The sequence below is a fragment of the Lygodium microphyllum genome, chromosome 11 (assembly GCF_053477565.2).
Source record: "Lygodium microphyllum isolate KBCC chromosome 11, Lygodium_microphyllum_v1.1.10, whole genome shotgun sequence".
NCBI classification, from domain to species: Eukaryota; Viridiplantae; Streptophyta; class Polypodiopsida; order Schizaeales; family Lygodiaceae; genus Lygodium; species Lygodium microphyllum.
Window position 1 is genome coordinate 18,171,274 of NC_141145.1, and position 17,684 is coordinate 18,188,957.

A 17,684-nucleotide genomic window follows, 5' to 3' on the forward strand; every position below is an offset into this window, starting at 1 on the left:
AGGACAACAAAAAATTGGTATAAAGCCATGTTGTCAAAAATGGAATCTCTTGAGAAAAATGGCACTTGGGACTTGGTGCAGTTGCCTAAAGGGCAGAAAACACTTCCATGCAAATGGGTTTACAAGATGAAAGTCACTTCTGGTTCCACACCAAAGTACAAAGCAAGATTGGTTGCAAAGAGGTACAAGCAGGAGCATGGAATTGACTTTGATGAAATTTTCTCTCCTATAGTCAAGATGACTACACTGAAAATCATTTTGGGCCTGGTTGCAGTTGAAGATATGAAACTCATACAGATGGATGTAAAGAGTGCATTTTTACATGGTGATCTGCATGAAGACATATATATGCAGAAGCCTAAAGGGTTTGTTGAAAAAGGGAAAGAAAAGATGATATGTAAACTCAAAAGGAGTTTGTATGGGCTGAAACAAGCACCAAGAGAATGGTATCATAAGTTCAATACATTCAAGCAGTCTCAAGGCTTTCATAGAAGTCAAGTGGATCACTGCTTATACACCAAGAAGGCAGCAGATGGCAGCCTGATTATCTTGGTTTTGTATGTTGATGACATGCTGATTGTTGCTTGCAAGGATATTCATGCCTTGGACTCACTGAAGCAAAGTCTTCATGGCAGCTTTGACATGAAGGATCTTGGTGATGCAAATCACATTCTTGGCATGCGAATACTCAGAGATAGGTCGACAGGCTTACTCTATCTATCTCAACAGGAGTATATCTCCAAGGTTTTGTAGCATTTCAATATGAAAGGGGGGAAAACAATTGGGGTTCCATTGCCTCCATATGTGAAACTCAGTGCACAGGACAGCCCTACATCTGATGATGAGAAGGCTGAAATGGCCAAGATACCATATGCTTCAGCTGTTGGCAATTTGATGTATGCTATGGTTGCTACACGTCCTGACATTGCCTTTGCAGTGGGAGTGGTTAGCAGATACATGGCAACCCCTAGCGGCAAGAAGCATTGAGATGCAGTGAAAGATATTATGAGATACCTTAAAGGCACAAAGGAGTTGTGCATCTGCTTTGGGAAGCAGAAGGCATCTATTGTTGGCTTTACAGATACAGACTATGCTCGTCATGCGGATTGAAAGAAGTCCACTTCTAGGTATGTGTTTACTTTCACAGGAAGAGTAGTCTCTTGGATCTCCAAGCTACAAAAGTGTGTTGCATTGTCTACTACAAAGGCAGAGTATGTGGTTGCCACTGAGGCATGCAAGAAGGAGGCTTTATGGCTTTCACGTCTGGTGGGAGAGCTTGGCATCTCAGAGTTACCTGTTCTCCATTGTGATAGTCAGAGTACTATCATGCTAGCACGGAATCCTGTCTTTCATGCAAAGACAAAGCACATACAGGTGAAGTACCACTTCATTAGAGATGTACTTGTCAGCAAGAGCATTGAGCTTGTCAAAGTACATATAGATGATAATCCTGCAAATCTTCTCACGAAGGGTCTTCCAGTAGAGCGGTTTGCTCATTCCCGACAGATGACGGGAGTTGGATAGATATATGTATTTCAGCTTTGTACATACCTAGACTTAGCTGATTCTTTTCTCATCTTAAGGCACATTGCCTTTAGGTGGGAGGTTGTTGGGAATAAAGACCCTCATGCCTTTAAATGTGCTCGGGTGTGAACACACCCTTAGCACTTGTACTTACACATATATATCTATCTAAAAACCTAGAGGTACACACTCGTCATTGTACCTACAAATGTGCTCACTCTCTACTCTGCCCTCTCTTACTCTCTCTGTCTCTCCGCGCGCAACAAACACCTGCTGTATCGATCTTCATGCCTCTCCTATGAATCATTTTTTCTAGCAAACATATGCTCAAGTGTAAGCCATGCTACTCGTAAAGTAGCAGCAGAATGGATATGCGGGATTATCAACCGCTGAACTGCCAATGCAATAACTGACAATGCTTGGGCATCCCTAGTGTCCCAAGACTTCTATGTAGCTATTCTTTGGGTGGTGGCTGAGCAGCAACTTGTCCACTTCCTGCTCCCTATTCAGAGGTTGCAGCGGCAATCTCTTGCCTTTGGCCATGACCTCCTTGTGGAGGAGTTGCAGGAGTCAAATCACCAGGAAGTACTTCTTCCCCACTGACATAATCCCAAATATTTTTTGCAACAAGCACATTCTTCACCATGGACCACAGAGAATAGTTGTTGGCATCCAATCTATCCTCTTTTGATACATAAGTGAAGACATCACCCTGTCCTTGAGCTGCCATGATAGATGTCACTCAATCAAATGCACAACAGCAATAACAAAAGCTGGCTAACCTGGAAATCTTCAAATTTCCAGAAATTACAACAAATACCAAGATGCAATTAACTAAATCATATCACACTTGACCACTACTACCTCAATGTGCTGAAATTTTTTGGATTTCAACAAGCAACACGCTGCCCAATGCTATAAGTATGCTCAACAGCACTAAAAACACAAAAGCCCCAAAATTTGACCATCCAATGTGCATAGTTTCAGTCAATTTCCGACTGAAACCACAATACATGTGCCAATGTCTCCCAAAGATACAAAAGCCCCAAATTTACTGACCCAAATGCCTACAAATTTCTGCAATCTGTGCGCCGAAACACTTGCCGAAGCAAAAATTGACCTGTCCCTGCAAAAGCTCTTTGCTTTGGCTTTGAAATTCTGAATAAAATAATGAAATATACCTGTGGCAACTGCTGACGTGACAATCTAGGAATGTCCTGCAGATTAGGGTTTTTGATAGTGACTGCAGAGCTGAAAACGTGCTGATGTGGCAGTCGGCTTCAGACTGAGGAAGCTGTGTAGGAACCAGAGCGAAGCTGTGGAGCAGCTGGCAGTGTCAAAAACAGGGCGGCGTTGCTGATGTGGCACAGGGCAGGTGATGAACTGAGCAAATGGGAGCAGACAAGAGCTGACAGCTGTTTCTCAGCTGACGTGTAGGCTGAAGCTGGCGGCAGATTCACAGGTCACGAGAGAGATGATGGGACTCCTTTGATACCATTTGTTGAAGTCAAAGAATAACAATACAACTTCAGAGTGAAGATGACAGTAGAGAGAGAGTGTGTGGTCATAGCTCGACACTTGATAGATTGAAAAGTAAGATACCAAGTACAAAGTACAGCCCTTAGACTTTAGGGTTGTGTAAGTGACTTAAAGTGTGTTCACACACAGATGTGTGTAATGTGTGGTAAGTGACCAAAATGTGTAACATATATGAAAAATAATGTAACTGGGGGAAAAACCGTCTCTTATGGAGAGTAAAACATGCCCCAATATCCTACATGCAGATCATTGACACTCCTGTGTGAGCATAGGCATGAGTAAAACCCAACAATAAAGGCCAAAAGATTTGATACCATTTGTTGAAGTCAAAGAATAACAATACAACTTCAGAGTGAAGATGACAGTAGAGAGAGAGTGTGTGGTCATAGCTCGACACTTGATAGATTGAAAAGTAAGATACCAAGTACAAAGTACAACCCTTAGACTTTAGGGTTGTGTAAGTGACTTAAAGTGTGTTCACACACAGATGTGTGTAATGTGTGGTAAGTGACCAAAATGTGTAACATATATGAAAAATAATGTAACTGGGGGAAAAACCCTCTCTTATGGAGAGTAAAACATGCCCCAATATCCTACATGCAGATCATTGACACTCCTGTGTGAGCATAGGCATGAGTAAAACCCAACAATAAAGGCCAAAAGATTCTAAAAGCTATCTTAGGCACATCCTCCAATCTTATCCATATCTGATGGTACCCACATTTCAAACCGATGCAACTGAAAATGCATGATCCCTGCCATCTATCCATCATATTGATTCTTGATCATGATCTTATTGGGCCAATGATAGTCAACCAATGCACACACGCCATGAACCATCCTTCTTTTGCACCAAAAGCACACACAATAATAGTGGGAACCAATTGGCTATGGAGGAGAGAGAAACCAGAGAGTAGAAAGTGAACAGTAGATTGTGTGAGCTAAACAAGAGAGTACTTACTTGCTGAACCAAAAAGATAGAGGAAAGTACAACTAAGGTTTAGGTCTAAGGTTGACCTAACCACACTTCCACTAACTAACTAGAGTTAGGTTTTTTTACAAGACGCTGGGATTTCCATCCTCTACTTATGGTGCGTCATCACACTTTCCATGGGTCACTCCTATGCAAGGATTCCTATCCTCTGCTCCACATGTTCCTATCCCTCCTCTGTTAGAGATCACAGCCTGATCAGGAGCAGCAGGTGCAGTCGGACAATTTCTGTCCGTGTGCAGTCGGACTGCACAGTCCGACTTCCACGTGGCAGTCCGACCTGTTCAGACAGTCGGCTATTTCTGGCACCCTGGTTTTCACCCGGATTCTGGCTATAAATAGCCGAGTTCTCCAGCAGTCTCCTACACTTCTCTACTCGCAGATTACAGACCGGTGGCACGCGCAGATGCCGTCTCTGTTCGCAGATTTCAGACAGGAGATAGTGCAGACTGCAGCGGACTTCGAGGTGAACAGCAGGTTGCATCGTTGAGGTGGAGACACGCAGTCCAGCGCACTGCGCCCGTGTATATATCTGCATATCTTTGTATTCAGCACACTTTATACAGCAGATCTTCATCTTCCACTGTCTCTTTCTCTCTCTTCTCTCTCTGCGTTCTCTCTCTCTGTCCTACGCTTCCGCACCGCTGCACTCTGACATGGTATCAGAGCAGTGTTAAAGGGCTGACTGAGCGCAGAACCAACCTAAAGAGGAGTTTCTATCGCGACACAAATTTGCGTTTTCAGCGTTTGAGGGCAGACAGGAGGGCTGCGCCTCGGAACAAGGCTGAAGCGAGCGTGGGCGCACAGGAAAGGAGTCCAGGTGGTGGATTTGCTGCTGTTTACTGCTGTTTGACACGGAGGAAGTTTGAGGTTTCAGCCTACAAGTGCAGGTTTTGCTTTTTCATCGCCTTCGGCGGGTGAAGAAGTTTCAGGACGCGGAAGAACCTTAGCAGGCTGAGTTTTCCCAGTCAGAGGGGGCTGCTTTTGCATTTGTGAAGGCATTACAGGTGAAGATGTCTACAGAGATTGACTTGGAGTTCCAGTCGATTATGGACCGGAAGGTGCCTGTCTTACCGGCTCTTCCCGCAGATCAGAAGCTCGACGGCGACAACTACCGCATCTGGCGCGTCATGATGTTGGTCATCCTTGAGTCCTATGATTTGGCGGAGCTTGTACAGGAGGAGATCGACCGGCCCTCGGTAAGAGATGAGTCCAAACTCTCTTCCGATGCTCGTGCAGAGTTGACCAAGGCTCAGTCTCATTGGGACAAACTGAATGCCAAGATTCGTTCCTTTCTTTTTCTATCTTGTACTACAGCCGTGATAGCTCACATCGAGCACTTGACGGTGGCACAGGAGATATGGCTGGAGCTTGATCAGATGTACAATCGGATGACCCTAATAAAGCGGGTTTCTTTGGAGGTACAGATGCGGACCTTGTCCGTAAACAAGTCTTCTTCGCTGCGGGAGCACATCAACAAGCTAAGGCAACTTCAGATGCAGGTTCAGAATGCGGGGAAGCCGATTTCCTCCGAAGACATGGCGATCACACTATTGTCCCAATTGCCGCCACGATTCAGTACATCCACGATTCAGTACATTCTACTCTGCCCTTATTGCTTCGAGGCGAGAGTCTACTCTTCGATGGGAAGAGTTGGTTCCTATGGTCTTGGACCAAGAGGAACAGCTAAAGGGACAGAATGCTTCCAAGTCGGAGGCGCTGACAGGTCAAGCCTCTCAAAAGAAGGGGAAGGACCAACAGAAGAAGAAGGGGGATAACAAGTCAAAGAAGGACAAGGACAAGGACAAGGACAAAGAATCCACATGTCATATTTGTGGAAAGACTGGCCATTGGAAGAAGGATTGCCCTGACAAAGACAAGAAGGATACAAAGGATTCTGGAGCGGTGGCTGCACCCTCATCAGCTGCATTTCTTCATCTAGCTGTCATTGAGGACTCTTCACCGAATGCTTCTGATGCTGCGATGACGGCTCCCCAGGCTCTAGAGTGGATCGTTGATAGTGGTGCCTCCCGGCGCACGACTCCTTCATCAGATGGTGTTGCCCAGTTGCGACCCTCGCGTGGGCAGATTCTCATTGGAGATAGCTCTTCAATGTCTATAGCAGGATGAGGTAAGATGCAGCTTATTCCAGATGGACATGGTGGTACCCATACCTCAGAGGTCTTGCATGTACCAGGTTTAGGGTATCATCTCCTGTCAGTTCATAAGATTTGCTCCCTTGGACTTTTGGTGGAGTTTGACAGTACCTCGGTGCGAGTCCTTGATCGTGGGTCAAGGAAGGTTCTATCATCCGGATATGAGGAGAACGGCATCTATAAATTGAAGTCTTCCACCGCCCTCTCTACTCTTCTTCTTACCTCTCAGACATAGTCAGAGTTATGGCATGCTCGGTTTGGTCACCTCAACTATGATTATCTTCGGAGGGCATCACGTGGACAGCTTGTTTGAGGGTTGCCGGATATAGTGGTGAGCCAGCAGCCATGTGTCTCCTGCATTCGTGGGAAGCAGCATAGGGATGCCATTCCCCACACAGCTTCGCGGCATTCTACTTCACCGATGGAGCTTGTATCTACAGATCTCTGTGGCCCTATGAGGAAGGAGTCCTTGCGTGGGAGCTCGTACTTCATGTTGATCGTAGATGACTACAGCAGGATGACATGGGCCTATTTCTTGGCATTAAAGTCAGAGCTTTCTCCCACTTCAAGGATTGGCTTCTCTTTGAAGAGAACCGATCGGGCCGGAAGTTGAAGACCTTGCGATCCGACAAGGGTGGTGAATTTGTTTCTAATGAGTTTGCTCGGTTTTGTGCAGATAAAGGTATTCACCAGGAGTTTGCTAATACCAACACTCCTCAAGAAAATGGCATTCTTGAACGGAAAAACCGCAGTGTGATCGAGATGGCGCGCACCATGATGGAGCACCGCCAGACCCCTCAGGTTCTGTGGGCCGAGGCTGTGGCTACTGCAATCCACATCCTTAATCGATCCCCCGCTTCGGCCGTTGAAGGAATGACACCTTTTGAGGCTTACTTTGGGACCAAGCCCAATGTTTCTTACTTTAGGGTCTTTGGGTGTGATGCCTATGTTCACATTCCCAAGGCTCACCGTGATAAATTTGAAGCAGCTTCCCGAAGACAGGTATTTGTTGGCTACGGCTCCCAGTCCCAAGGCTATCGCTTGTATGATCCCGTCAAGCGGGATGTGTACACTAGTCGAGATGTGCGGTTTGTGGAGGTTCCGACCATATCAACGGGAGAGGAGCATCCCGTTCTTGGAGATCCAGGGGAGAGTTGGGCCACTTCTCATTCAGCTTCTCCTATGGCGGATGCTTCCCGCTATCGTCAGTTGATTGGATCCTTGATTTGGCTTCTCAACACTCGTGTTGATCTTTGTTTTGCTGTTGGGCTCTTGGCAGGGTTCATGAGTGAACCTAAGACGGTGCATTGGCAGGCTGCTCAGAGGATACTTCGGTATTTGAGGGGGACGTCTGATTTAGGGATTCATTATCCCGCAGGGACAGATGGTTCAGATCTTGTACTTGCAGGTTGGAGCGACTCGGATTGGGCCGGTGATGTGGACCACAGGCGGTCTACTACAGGTTATTGTTTTACCTTGGGTGCAGGTGTTATTTCATGGAGTAGCAAAAAGCAGCCCACGGTAGCCCTTTCGTCTACTGAAGCGGAGTATCGGGCCGCGTCTTCCACCACATGTGAGGCTGTGTGGCTTCAGAGATTATTGGAGGAGCTTGGGTGCCCCCAGACTCGTCCTACTTTGCTGCAATGTGACAATGAGAGTTGCATTGCCTTGGCATAGAACCCTGTTTTTCATGCCCGGACGAAGCACATAGAGATTCAGTATCACTTCATCAGAGAGAAGCTTCTGGATGAGACCATCACTGTGGAGTACTGCAAGACGGAGGACAATCTTGCAGATTTGTTTACGAAGGCACTTCCCCAGGCTCTACTTCAGAGACATTCCAGATCCCTCAGGCTTCTGCTCGCCCAGGCTCTGAGAGGGGGTGTTAGAGATCACAGCCTGATCAGGAGCAGCAGGTGCAGTCGGACAGTTTCTGTCCGTGTGCAGTCGGACTGCCACGTGGCAGTCCGACCTGTTCAGACAGTCGGCTGCATTTAATGCAACCGACAGGCTATTTCTGGCGCCCTGGTTTTCACCCGGATTCTGGCTATAAATAGCCGAGTTCTCCAGCAGTCTCCTACACTTCTCTGCTCGCAGATTACAGACCGGTGGCACGCGCAGATTCTGTCTCTGTTCGCAGATTTCAGACAGGAGACAGTGCAGACTGCAGTGGACTTCGAGGTGAACAATAGGTTGCATCGTCGAGGTGGAGACACGCAGTCCAGCGCACTGCGCCCGTGTATATATCTGCATATCTTTGTATTCAGCACACTTTATACAGCAGATCTTCATCTTCCACTATCTCTTTCTCTCTCTTCTCTCTCTGCGTTCTCTCTCTCTCAGTCCTACGCTTCCGCACCGCTGCACTCTGACACCTCCATGGGCTCCTCATGCAGTTACCATGCCCATACCTAGCCAATCCATGCCCACATTCAAATCCATTGTGCACACTTTCTGCATGCATGGTGGACACTTTGGGATTAATCCCAAGTATACTCCACTTCCCAACCCTATTCACCCTACCACCATTGCACATCTTATCCATCTTCTACCACTATGACTCCTATTGCAACGGCCAAGAATGCCTTCACAGATAAGACTCGTTTAAACCCGCAATGCTCCTGCCAACATTGAGTTAATGCAAGGGTCGATTCCTAAGTTTCACTCTCTATTACAACATTTTCCCCTGGCATCTGAGTATTGGAGTCATCTCATTGACCACTATGCAACAAGAGATCACACTCGATGTATCAATCTCGATTGTGAGCTTCAGGAGTTTTCCGTTAAGGGGATGATCTGAAAGTCAAGTTGGCCAAATATACACAATTACTCGCAAAGTTTCCACTACTAGCTCCCCAAAGTAAAATGATGATCCGGTCACATTCTTCTTAAACAGGTTGCCCAACAAATGGTTCCATTTAATCCAGCACATTATCTCAGTATCTAGATTGCCACTTCTACGAGTTCAAGTGTCAGTTCTTGTGTTACACAAGGCTGCACAATCAAGTCCACAAGAAAGCCTCCACACAATCTTACTCAAAGCAAAGGGGTTTGGTTGCTAACTCTTCAAGAAGGTAAACCAACAATGGCAAGAACTCGCAAGATGCGAAGGCAAGCCAATCAAAGGGTGGCAACTCTTCCTCAAACGGAACCAAAGAAACCAAACCCTGTGGTAGCTACTATTAGAGTGCAATGAATGCAGAAGTGTACGGACAAGACTAAAAGACAATTAACATGAGAGAAGAGGGAGAGAGAAAAGAGACAGAAGAGCGCAGAAATCTTCAATCAATCAATGTTGTTATCTAGTAGGCCACCCACATCAGCAAACACCTCTCTTGTCGCCGCATGACAGTTCTCTGCCTCCACTGATCAGTTTTCTGCCTCCATTGATCAGTTTTCAACCTACTTTGGTGGTATACTGCTGCGTTTATCAAATTTCAGCCTCCAATTGCTATGTTTTGGTGACCATCCTACTGCCCTTCATTATTCAGCACTCTCTCATCTTCAACTAGTGGTTACAGTACTTGGAATCCATCTCCAGCGAACATCACTCTCCAACACTACTGCTTTGTCCTTGGGCACTCTGTACACTCTTCATTCATTTACAGTTTTCATTCACTTCAAAGTTGTGTTCTTTCTCTCTCCTTCTACTTGTATTTGTTTCTGTGTTGAATTTTGAGTTTTGCACGTTTGTGTTTGTATCGTTGTGTTTCTATCATGGTCGTACACTCTGTGTTTCCTCAATGCAAACCCTAGCAGCTACTACACATTTTTCTTCACAAAGAGCACTATCACTGGCTAGAGAGGAGGTGGTGTGGTAGTAAAAACGCAAGTGCCTGCTACTGAGTCAAATGGAGATGATGGTCACAGGTGGAGAAAGAGAATCTGCAGCCAAAAACATAAGTACAATCCAATGCGAGATGGTGGAGATGGTCATCAAGTGGAGCAAGAGAATCTACAGCCCAAAATGCAACCTAGAAGTGAAGGAGCCAAGGCACTTGGTGCAGGGAGAGATGAAGACCACGAACTACAATGTCCTCCAAGTGGGGTGTGAGCAACACAGTGGAGAGGAAGAGAGTAACAGAATGTCAAAAGGAATGAACGTGGGATAGATGAATGGGTGGAGTCAATGTCGTATATATAGGAATAGATTGTCTAGAGTGTCGCCCATTGAAGTCTCTCGAGTGGCACCCCAACTCTCTTGAGAGGCGCCTAGAAAGCCTTTTTGGAACTGTAAATGAAAATCAAAAATAGAAATGGAGGGAAATGGTATTGAATGATAGTGTTTCTCAACACCCCCTCTCAAGCCCAAAAAGGAGCAAAAAAGAATGCAAACTTAATATCCAAATAGTAAACCGTCCATCTATTGTAGCTAGTAGGAGCAAGTATGGTACGAATGGTGGCCATATGAGCTGTGGGTGCAAAAGTATCATAGATGATGGAAGTCAACACTTGGCCTCTACACAAAACCATAGACAACCAACTCTACCTTATGCTCGTCGAGTATGCCATCACTAAGATACTTGGTCTTAAAGACCCACTTGACCCTAATCACATTGTGAAGAGTGGGCCAAGGCACAAGATACTAACTCAATAGACTCCAACTCCTACTCCATGGCCTTCCATCAATGATCAAACTATAGCACCTCCTTTATCAATGTTAGCTCCCTATCTTGCATGGCACGGGTCATCAAACCATAGTACAAACAAGCTCAGTGGAATATGTCTAGTTCCTCCGAGATCGCCGCGGGCCGACATGTAGCTACCACTCCTTGGGAAACCCCTCAATCCCTACATCACGGAGAATCTCACAAGCCCAACAAGGAGACTCATACTCCCCTCACCGCTCTACATTCGTCAAAGTCTCTAAAACATCTGCTGATGGGGAGTCCAATGGAGCCTCAAGAGGCACAAGCTCCACAAAAACTCACTCAAATGCCTACTGGATCTTCAAGAAGAGGGTGTTTCTCACCCTGTTCTTGTTCCTCACCCCCCCCTCTGTAGCTAAAAACTCCATGGACCGTACATCTCAACTCATATAGGCATCCCATGAGATGGAATTATAAATCATATACCCCTATGATCGAGAGCTATAACCAACAAACACTTGTTTTTTGAAAGCCAGCTCGAACTTATTCCTTTGCTTCTTTGGAATGTAAACATAGGCATCACATCCAAATACCCAAAAATAGGAAACATCTGGCTTTAGTCCAAAAGACACCTTAAAAGGAGTCATACCAGCAACAGCAGATGTGGATCACCGATTTAGGATATGGACAGCAGGGGCCACCGTTTCGGTTCAAAGAGGCTGAGGTATTTGCCAATGCTCCATCATAGTTCATTCCATCTTGATCACACTCCTATTCTTCCACTCCAAAATGCCATTCTCTTTAGGAGTCTTCGTATTAGCAAACTCCTAATGAATCCCTCAATCCATATAGAAAAAAGCCAATTCATTGGAGACAAACTCTCTACCCTTGTAAAATATCACTATTTTAAGCTACTTGACCGAATGATTTTCCTCAAAGATAAGTCAATCCTTAAAGTGTGAGACAATTTCTAATTTTAGCGCCAAAAAATACACGCATGCAATCTTGTTGTAATCATACACAATCAACATAAAGTAAAGGCTCCCCTTGAGGGACTACGCCCGCCTCACTCCACACAAATCTATTTAGTTCTAGCCATATCTCCCAAGCATTGGTAAGATGCTCAATGTGAGCTATCACGGCAAGAGTACATGAAAGAAATAAGAAAGAACGTATATGAGCATTCAACTTGTCCCAATGTACCTATATCTTCACCAGCTCCGGTTTCTCCAAAGAAGAAAGTTTGGAAAGATCCTAGGCTGATGGATGGTCAATGGCCTCCATCATGTGCTTCGCCAAATCATAAGACTCCTAGCTGGGAAGTATCATCACCTACCAAATGTTGTAGTTCTCCCCATCTAGATTTTGATCCTGTGGAAGAGCTAATAACATGTGGATCTTTTGATCCATAATCGCCTAGAACTCCACATCGATTTCCAATAACATGCCTCCTGAATGACCTACCCAAAACAATAGGTAGCCCCCTCTAACTCGAAAACGACAGCCTACTAAAGCTTCCCCTACTCCTCCTTCACATGCCTTAACCGCCGGAGGCGATCAAAACCTACTATAAAAGACTGAAAACGCAACCCTTTTACCTCCTTTGACAACAAAACTTGCACAAAAACAGCAACATCCCTTCTTTCCTGCACACGTCCACTTGCTTCAGTCTTGTGTCAATGCACAAACATCTTGCTTGCTCTCGAATACTGAAAACACAACCTTGGTGTCACACTCAAACCTACTCTTCAAATCTACCCACAATCAATTAGCCCTTCTATGCTGCTCTAATACTATGTTAGAGTGCGACGAATGCAAAAGCATATGACTAGATTGAAAGAAAGAAGTGAACACCAAGAGAAAAGAAAGAGAGAAAGAGACAGTAGAATGCTGAAGATTGTAGAGTATAAATGCTGAATGCTGAAAGCAGATATATACAACAGGTTGTCACAGTATCACCAGCCAGAGCTCTCTCTCATCTCTAGAAAATAAAGTGACTATGACCAGCAGGCAAGGCTGCCTATATAGGCATAAAATAATACAATAAAATGACCAAGTTGGCTAGCTAAATCTGGCTGACTACTGCCAAATATCGTCAACTGCACAGGAATGAATAAAATAAAGCAGAAAATGCAACAAACAGCTTTATACCACATGGCAATGACTCTCCGCCCTATCTTGCAGCTCTATTCTGAGTTCTTTTGCAGTGTTCTCCTTTCTTCAGTGTTTCTCTTCTCCCTTGTATCTGTGCAGTCTACTGCAGCAGATTCTCATCCTTCCATCGCTGCACCCTATTCCAACAACATAGGCCTTCTTTTCCATTCTTTAGATAAGACAACACAACACATGGTTGTACTCTAGCATTGTCTTATTGTATACTTACTTTCTTATTTTCAGCATTGTTTCATAGGCCACTTATTTTATTGCTATCTTCACTTTACTGCTGAGATGGCATCAGACATGGATGTACTCTGGATTGTCTCAAAGGCCACATTGGCTTTATGTAGGCATTAATCTCTCTCTCTCTCTATCCCCCCCCCCCCCGGTCTTAAGATACTTTCCTAAGATCTTTGATAGCAAACATACCTTCTTAAGGCCTTTGATGGCAAACAGCCCAATGCAGACTTCACCATTAATCATCCACTGTAATGCAATCAAAAGAATTGAAATATGAATCATTACAGCATCATAGCAGTCAAGTAAACTCATCATCAGCTATACTGTCTGTCTAAAAGATCAGACATTTAGAACCATTTGTTACCTTCTCAGTTTTACAATTTGGATCGCAGCTATGATTAATAAAGCGTCCCAGGTTTCCTTTGTAACAAGCATCAATCACCTGCAAATGGTACAGCCTTATTTACATAACTGAGCATATCACAGAGCTTGGATTTTAACGTGGTAACTACTAACATATCACTTACTACATTCAGTACCTCAGTGCTGTTCAGTGTCATGAAGTAGAAATGTTTCTGTCCCCTAAGAGCATACTCTCTTTGCCGGGCTTCATATGCAATCATATCTAGCACCTACATTCATGAGAAAGTCAAAGCATGTGCATACAAAATTTTCCCATCCAAGGGCAATGCTAGTATATGGAAATTATGTACCAAGTCTGTCTTGAATATTTATACCTCTCCAACATACTCAATAATGAAGGTTCCTTCAGGAATATCTTCCAGAATCTGCAAGCCAAAGCCTTTTTTTCCACATCGAAACCAGCCAACTTTTGCATATGATCTCTTCTGAAACTGTGAGCACAATTGACTCGAGGTTAAATTCTGTGAGTGTACTAGAAATAGGCCGCAAAACAGTCAGAATGCAACTAACACCTGTTGATTTGAGCACAGATCACCACAGGGACATGTTTCTGGAATACACTCAATGCTGAGCATGCGATTTAAACAATCATCTCCACAACCCGGACCACCATCCTCTGGAGGTACACACCCACACACCATTATCTGCAAAAATGTAAGTAAGTGACGAGAGTTGAAAAATAATACATGGCACCTAAGAAAATCCTTGTAGTCCTAGTTAGGACATGAATTATAAATATGATCTTATCAAAAAGTTAATGGACATGAATTATGAATATGATCTTATCAAAAAGTTAATGGAATTTCAAATCCAGTGTGTTGAAAAACTGAAAGTCCAATTGCTTGAGGCAGTTGCAGACAATGTAGAGGCAATCCCTGGCAAATGAAGACTGTGAATGGGTAATCAAGAGAACTCTCCAAAAAGTTGTTTGGAGCAGGTAAGCCAATGTACTTAAAGACGGAAGCTTGTAATTCACATTAACGTGTGCATAGCTTTACATGCCAGTAACAAACTACACTCACGATGAAGATGTGGATAAGAGTCATGTTACAAGCTGAGAAGGTAAAAATGCATAAGTGTTTTGTTGTCAGCCTGTCAACTGTAGGATGTGGCATACAGTCTGTGGAATATGAAGAAAGATCTCCTTCAGCTTGCCATGGTGTTACTTTTAAAGCACTCCTATTTTTGGCATTATTTGGGGCTTGCCCTCGATGAGGTGACCATTGCCATTTATTAATTTTTTGAGAAGACTTGAGCTTTGAAAGATGCCTGAAAGGATGTATCCAAGGTTTGAGCTTAGGTACCCATGTACACGCCCACCCACTAAAATCACGTAGGCTGCAACCCCATTGGCAATAAAGTCTTTTAAGGGTTTTTAACTTATTGGTTTTTAAGAGGGCACTGGTTGAACTAGACTTATTTAAAGTAACCATTCAACTCGGCTGCCCATACACACTGCACCTAAACCATTGGTTCATCCACCCTTGACACACAAAACTGAAATTAGAAACTTCCAATGACCAAAAGCCTGGTTCATATGTCACTTTCAGGGTCTAAAAACTTTTGATTCAATTGCCTGAATAATACACACCTATGCAGTTGCACCACCTTCCTCAGTCCATCAAGTATGTACCTGTCCTTGTAAAGTACCTAATAAGTCCAAATATGTGCAGTGATGAAAAAAAATTCTTGTGTATCTCCCTAGTTAGAGCTCCAACTGTCCAATCTCAAATGCCATATGAACCCATTTTCATTTCACCATCACAAAACCTGGTAAACTCGCATATCTATCCTAGCAATGACAAGTACAACCTTCTAAAAACAGATCCTAGAGACTGAAATGCCTTAACAGCCAAACTAAGCAAAAGTTCTATTACCAAGGTGCAGATCCATAACATTACTTCACTGTCTTCATAAGTCCACAAGATAGGGTCACAACAAGGAACAAAAAAACACACAGCAGTGTTCTGTGCATCCTCGAACATAAATGGTCAGATATGCTTGTGTTCTGTGCATCCTTGAACAAGATAGGGTCACAACAAGGAACAAAACACCACACATCAGTGTCATGTGCATCCTGGAACATAAATGATCAGCTATGCTTGTGTTTTTGCTGATAAGCAATATTGATTTTTCATAAATGAAATCATCTTACAGCCTGTGATAAATCAATCCTGAATTTAGTGCAGCTTTTACATAGTGTTTGGCAAATCTGCATTGTGCTTTTCATAGGGCTTCAGACTGCTGCAGGAGCAGTTAGGTGCTGGTCATGCAGTTGTCGGCCCTAAGTGCTTGATACTTGTGTTTTATCCATCTAGTCTGCAAGTCCTGCATCAGTTGCAAGACTGCAAGAGCCGCAGCTGGTTGGACAGACACAGCAGGATGGGTTTTGTTAGCATTGCCCACAGCAATGCACAGAGATTCACAGTAAGTTATAGAATCAAAGGAAATTTTTGCAATGGAAATGAAACCGATTGGGATGAATCTCAGATTAGATGTTCACACTCAAAAGGATCGAGCCACGTCACATCATTCCGAAGAAGAAAAACAATAAACTCATCTATCAAATATGGCTTAAAGCCACTTATCTCCTGTCAATTAAACAACCAATCAAATAACTAGCATGCATCATCCACAACATTGGAAGGTTGAAGGAAAACAATCCAAAGAAAACAGTGTTTATCACAATATGCATCATGGGAAATACAAGCACTTCAATAAATGGCATGCACAAACATTTTCAATGAAAACATACCTCATCAATAGTTTGTATTTTCCTTTCCCGATGTTGAAAAATGTTGTGCTTGATCAACGTCCATGCTGCTTGTGGTTGGCCTGTAAAGAGATGAATCCAAAAATTAAATAAAATCTTCTCTCGTCACATCTACCAACATTTTGATACACTAACCTGGAAATTTTGGGCCATCTGATTGCTTTGAATCTATCGAAACATCTTTATCATCATCATCCTCACAAAAAGAAACCTCTGATATATTCAGCTCTGCATTAATCTCAGCATTGGATTTTTCTTGAGGGATGGTGCAGTCCGCAAAATCTTTATTTGGATTTTCTTTGCAGGACCTATAAAGACAATATAGAGCACCCTTCTTAGACCCTTCTCAAGGTGAGCTGACAACTGTACATTGTTTCAAGCTATACTTGCAAAAGCCCAGATGTTAACAGAGGCTAGAAACATTTCTAATGCAAAGCATACCAACAAACGTTCAAATACTAATTATTTAATTGAGTGAGTATGTTGGTTGTCCATGAGAACTTTCTAATTGTCCAAGAATTTTTCATGGTTTGTCATTTGTTTTGGCATACTCCCTAAGGATGTCCCAATATCCCTAGAGCCAAGAGGTCTTATGGATTGCTTAAGAGGAGCGATTAAGGATGCCCCAATAATAATAAAGCCCCAATCCCTTTTGCACCAAACATTCTAGGAGCATCAGATGAATTGTCAAATACAGGCTGTCTTTCTGTATAAGCTCCAAAAAAGGAATAACACATAAGAGAGCCACATGGACTAACAGCACTTGGCACATACAGTTATGAGTGCCTCGTGTCAATCGCTACAAATTATCTAACTCCCTAGGTTACTGACACTTATTGCACCTTGTCATCGGGACCTAAAAAGCAATTCATAAGTCCCTCTGGTGAGGCAGAACTACTCACCAGAAACCTTGAGATTAGGGACAAGTTACTAAGCAATGCTTTGATAGCAGTGTAATATGCAAGAACCATGGACGGGCATGAAAGTGATGAGTAATAGGAAAAAGTAGACCAAAAGATGAGATGAACACAATTTTGCACTGAAGTATGCACACCAGTGCCAATACACATATGATACTGAGAGAAGAACTTTTAATAGTACCTTCTGCCGTTTAGATAGTTATACTGCAGGGAATGAAAGATTTCCTAAAAGCAAGGCACTTTTACGTGATATGCTGAACATTCTTGCAGCAATCTAAAAGTTTTGAGGAATTGGGTTATCCTAAGAGTACAAGGCTAAGAGTGCAGGCCACTCCCTTAGTGATGGACAGCTCAGTTGTGTAGTTGATCAAA

The 17,684-nt window shown here is 43.7% G+C and overlaps 1 protein-coding gene across 1 annotated transcript in view; it reads right to left on the reverse strand.

Annotated features, from left to right (window-relative positions):
• The window catches only part of LOC148028588 (uncharacterized), a 97,531-nt gene that overhangs the window by 51,043 nt on the left and 28,804 nt on the right, over positions 1 to 17,684 (reverse strand). Inside the window, exons 4-10 of the mRNA XM_087688849.1 lie at positions 16,528 to 16,700; positions 16,375 to 16,454; positions 14,132 to 14,263; positions 13,934 to 14,050; positions 13,736 to 13,828; positions 13,561 to 13,638; positions 13,386 to 13,442 (exon numbers count right to left, since the gene is read on the reverse strand). Coding sequence (XP_087544975.1) covers positions 13,386 to 13,442; positions 13,561 to 13,638; positions 13,736 to 13,828; positions 13,934 to 14,050; positions 14,132 to 14,263; positions 16,375 to 16,454; positions 16,528 to 16,700 — 730 coding nt within the window. The remainder of the gene's footprint in view (positions 1 to 13,385; positions 13,443 to 13,560; positions 13,639 to 13,735; positions 13,829 to 13,933; positions 14,051 to 14,131; positions 14,264 to 16,374; positions 16,455 to 16,527; positions 16,701 to 17,684) is intronic.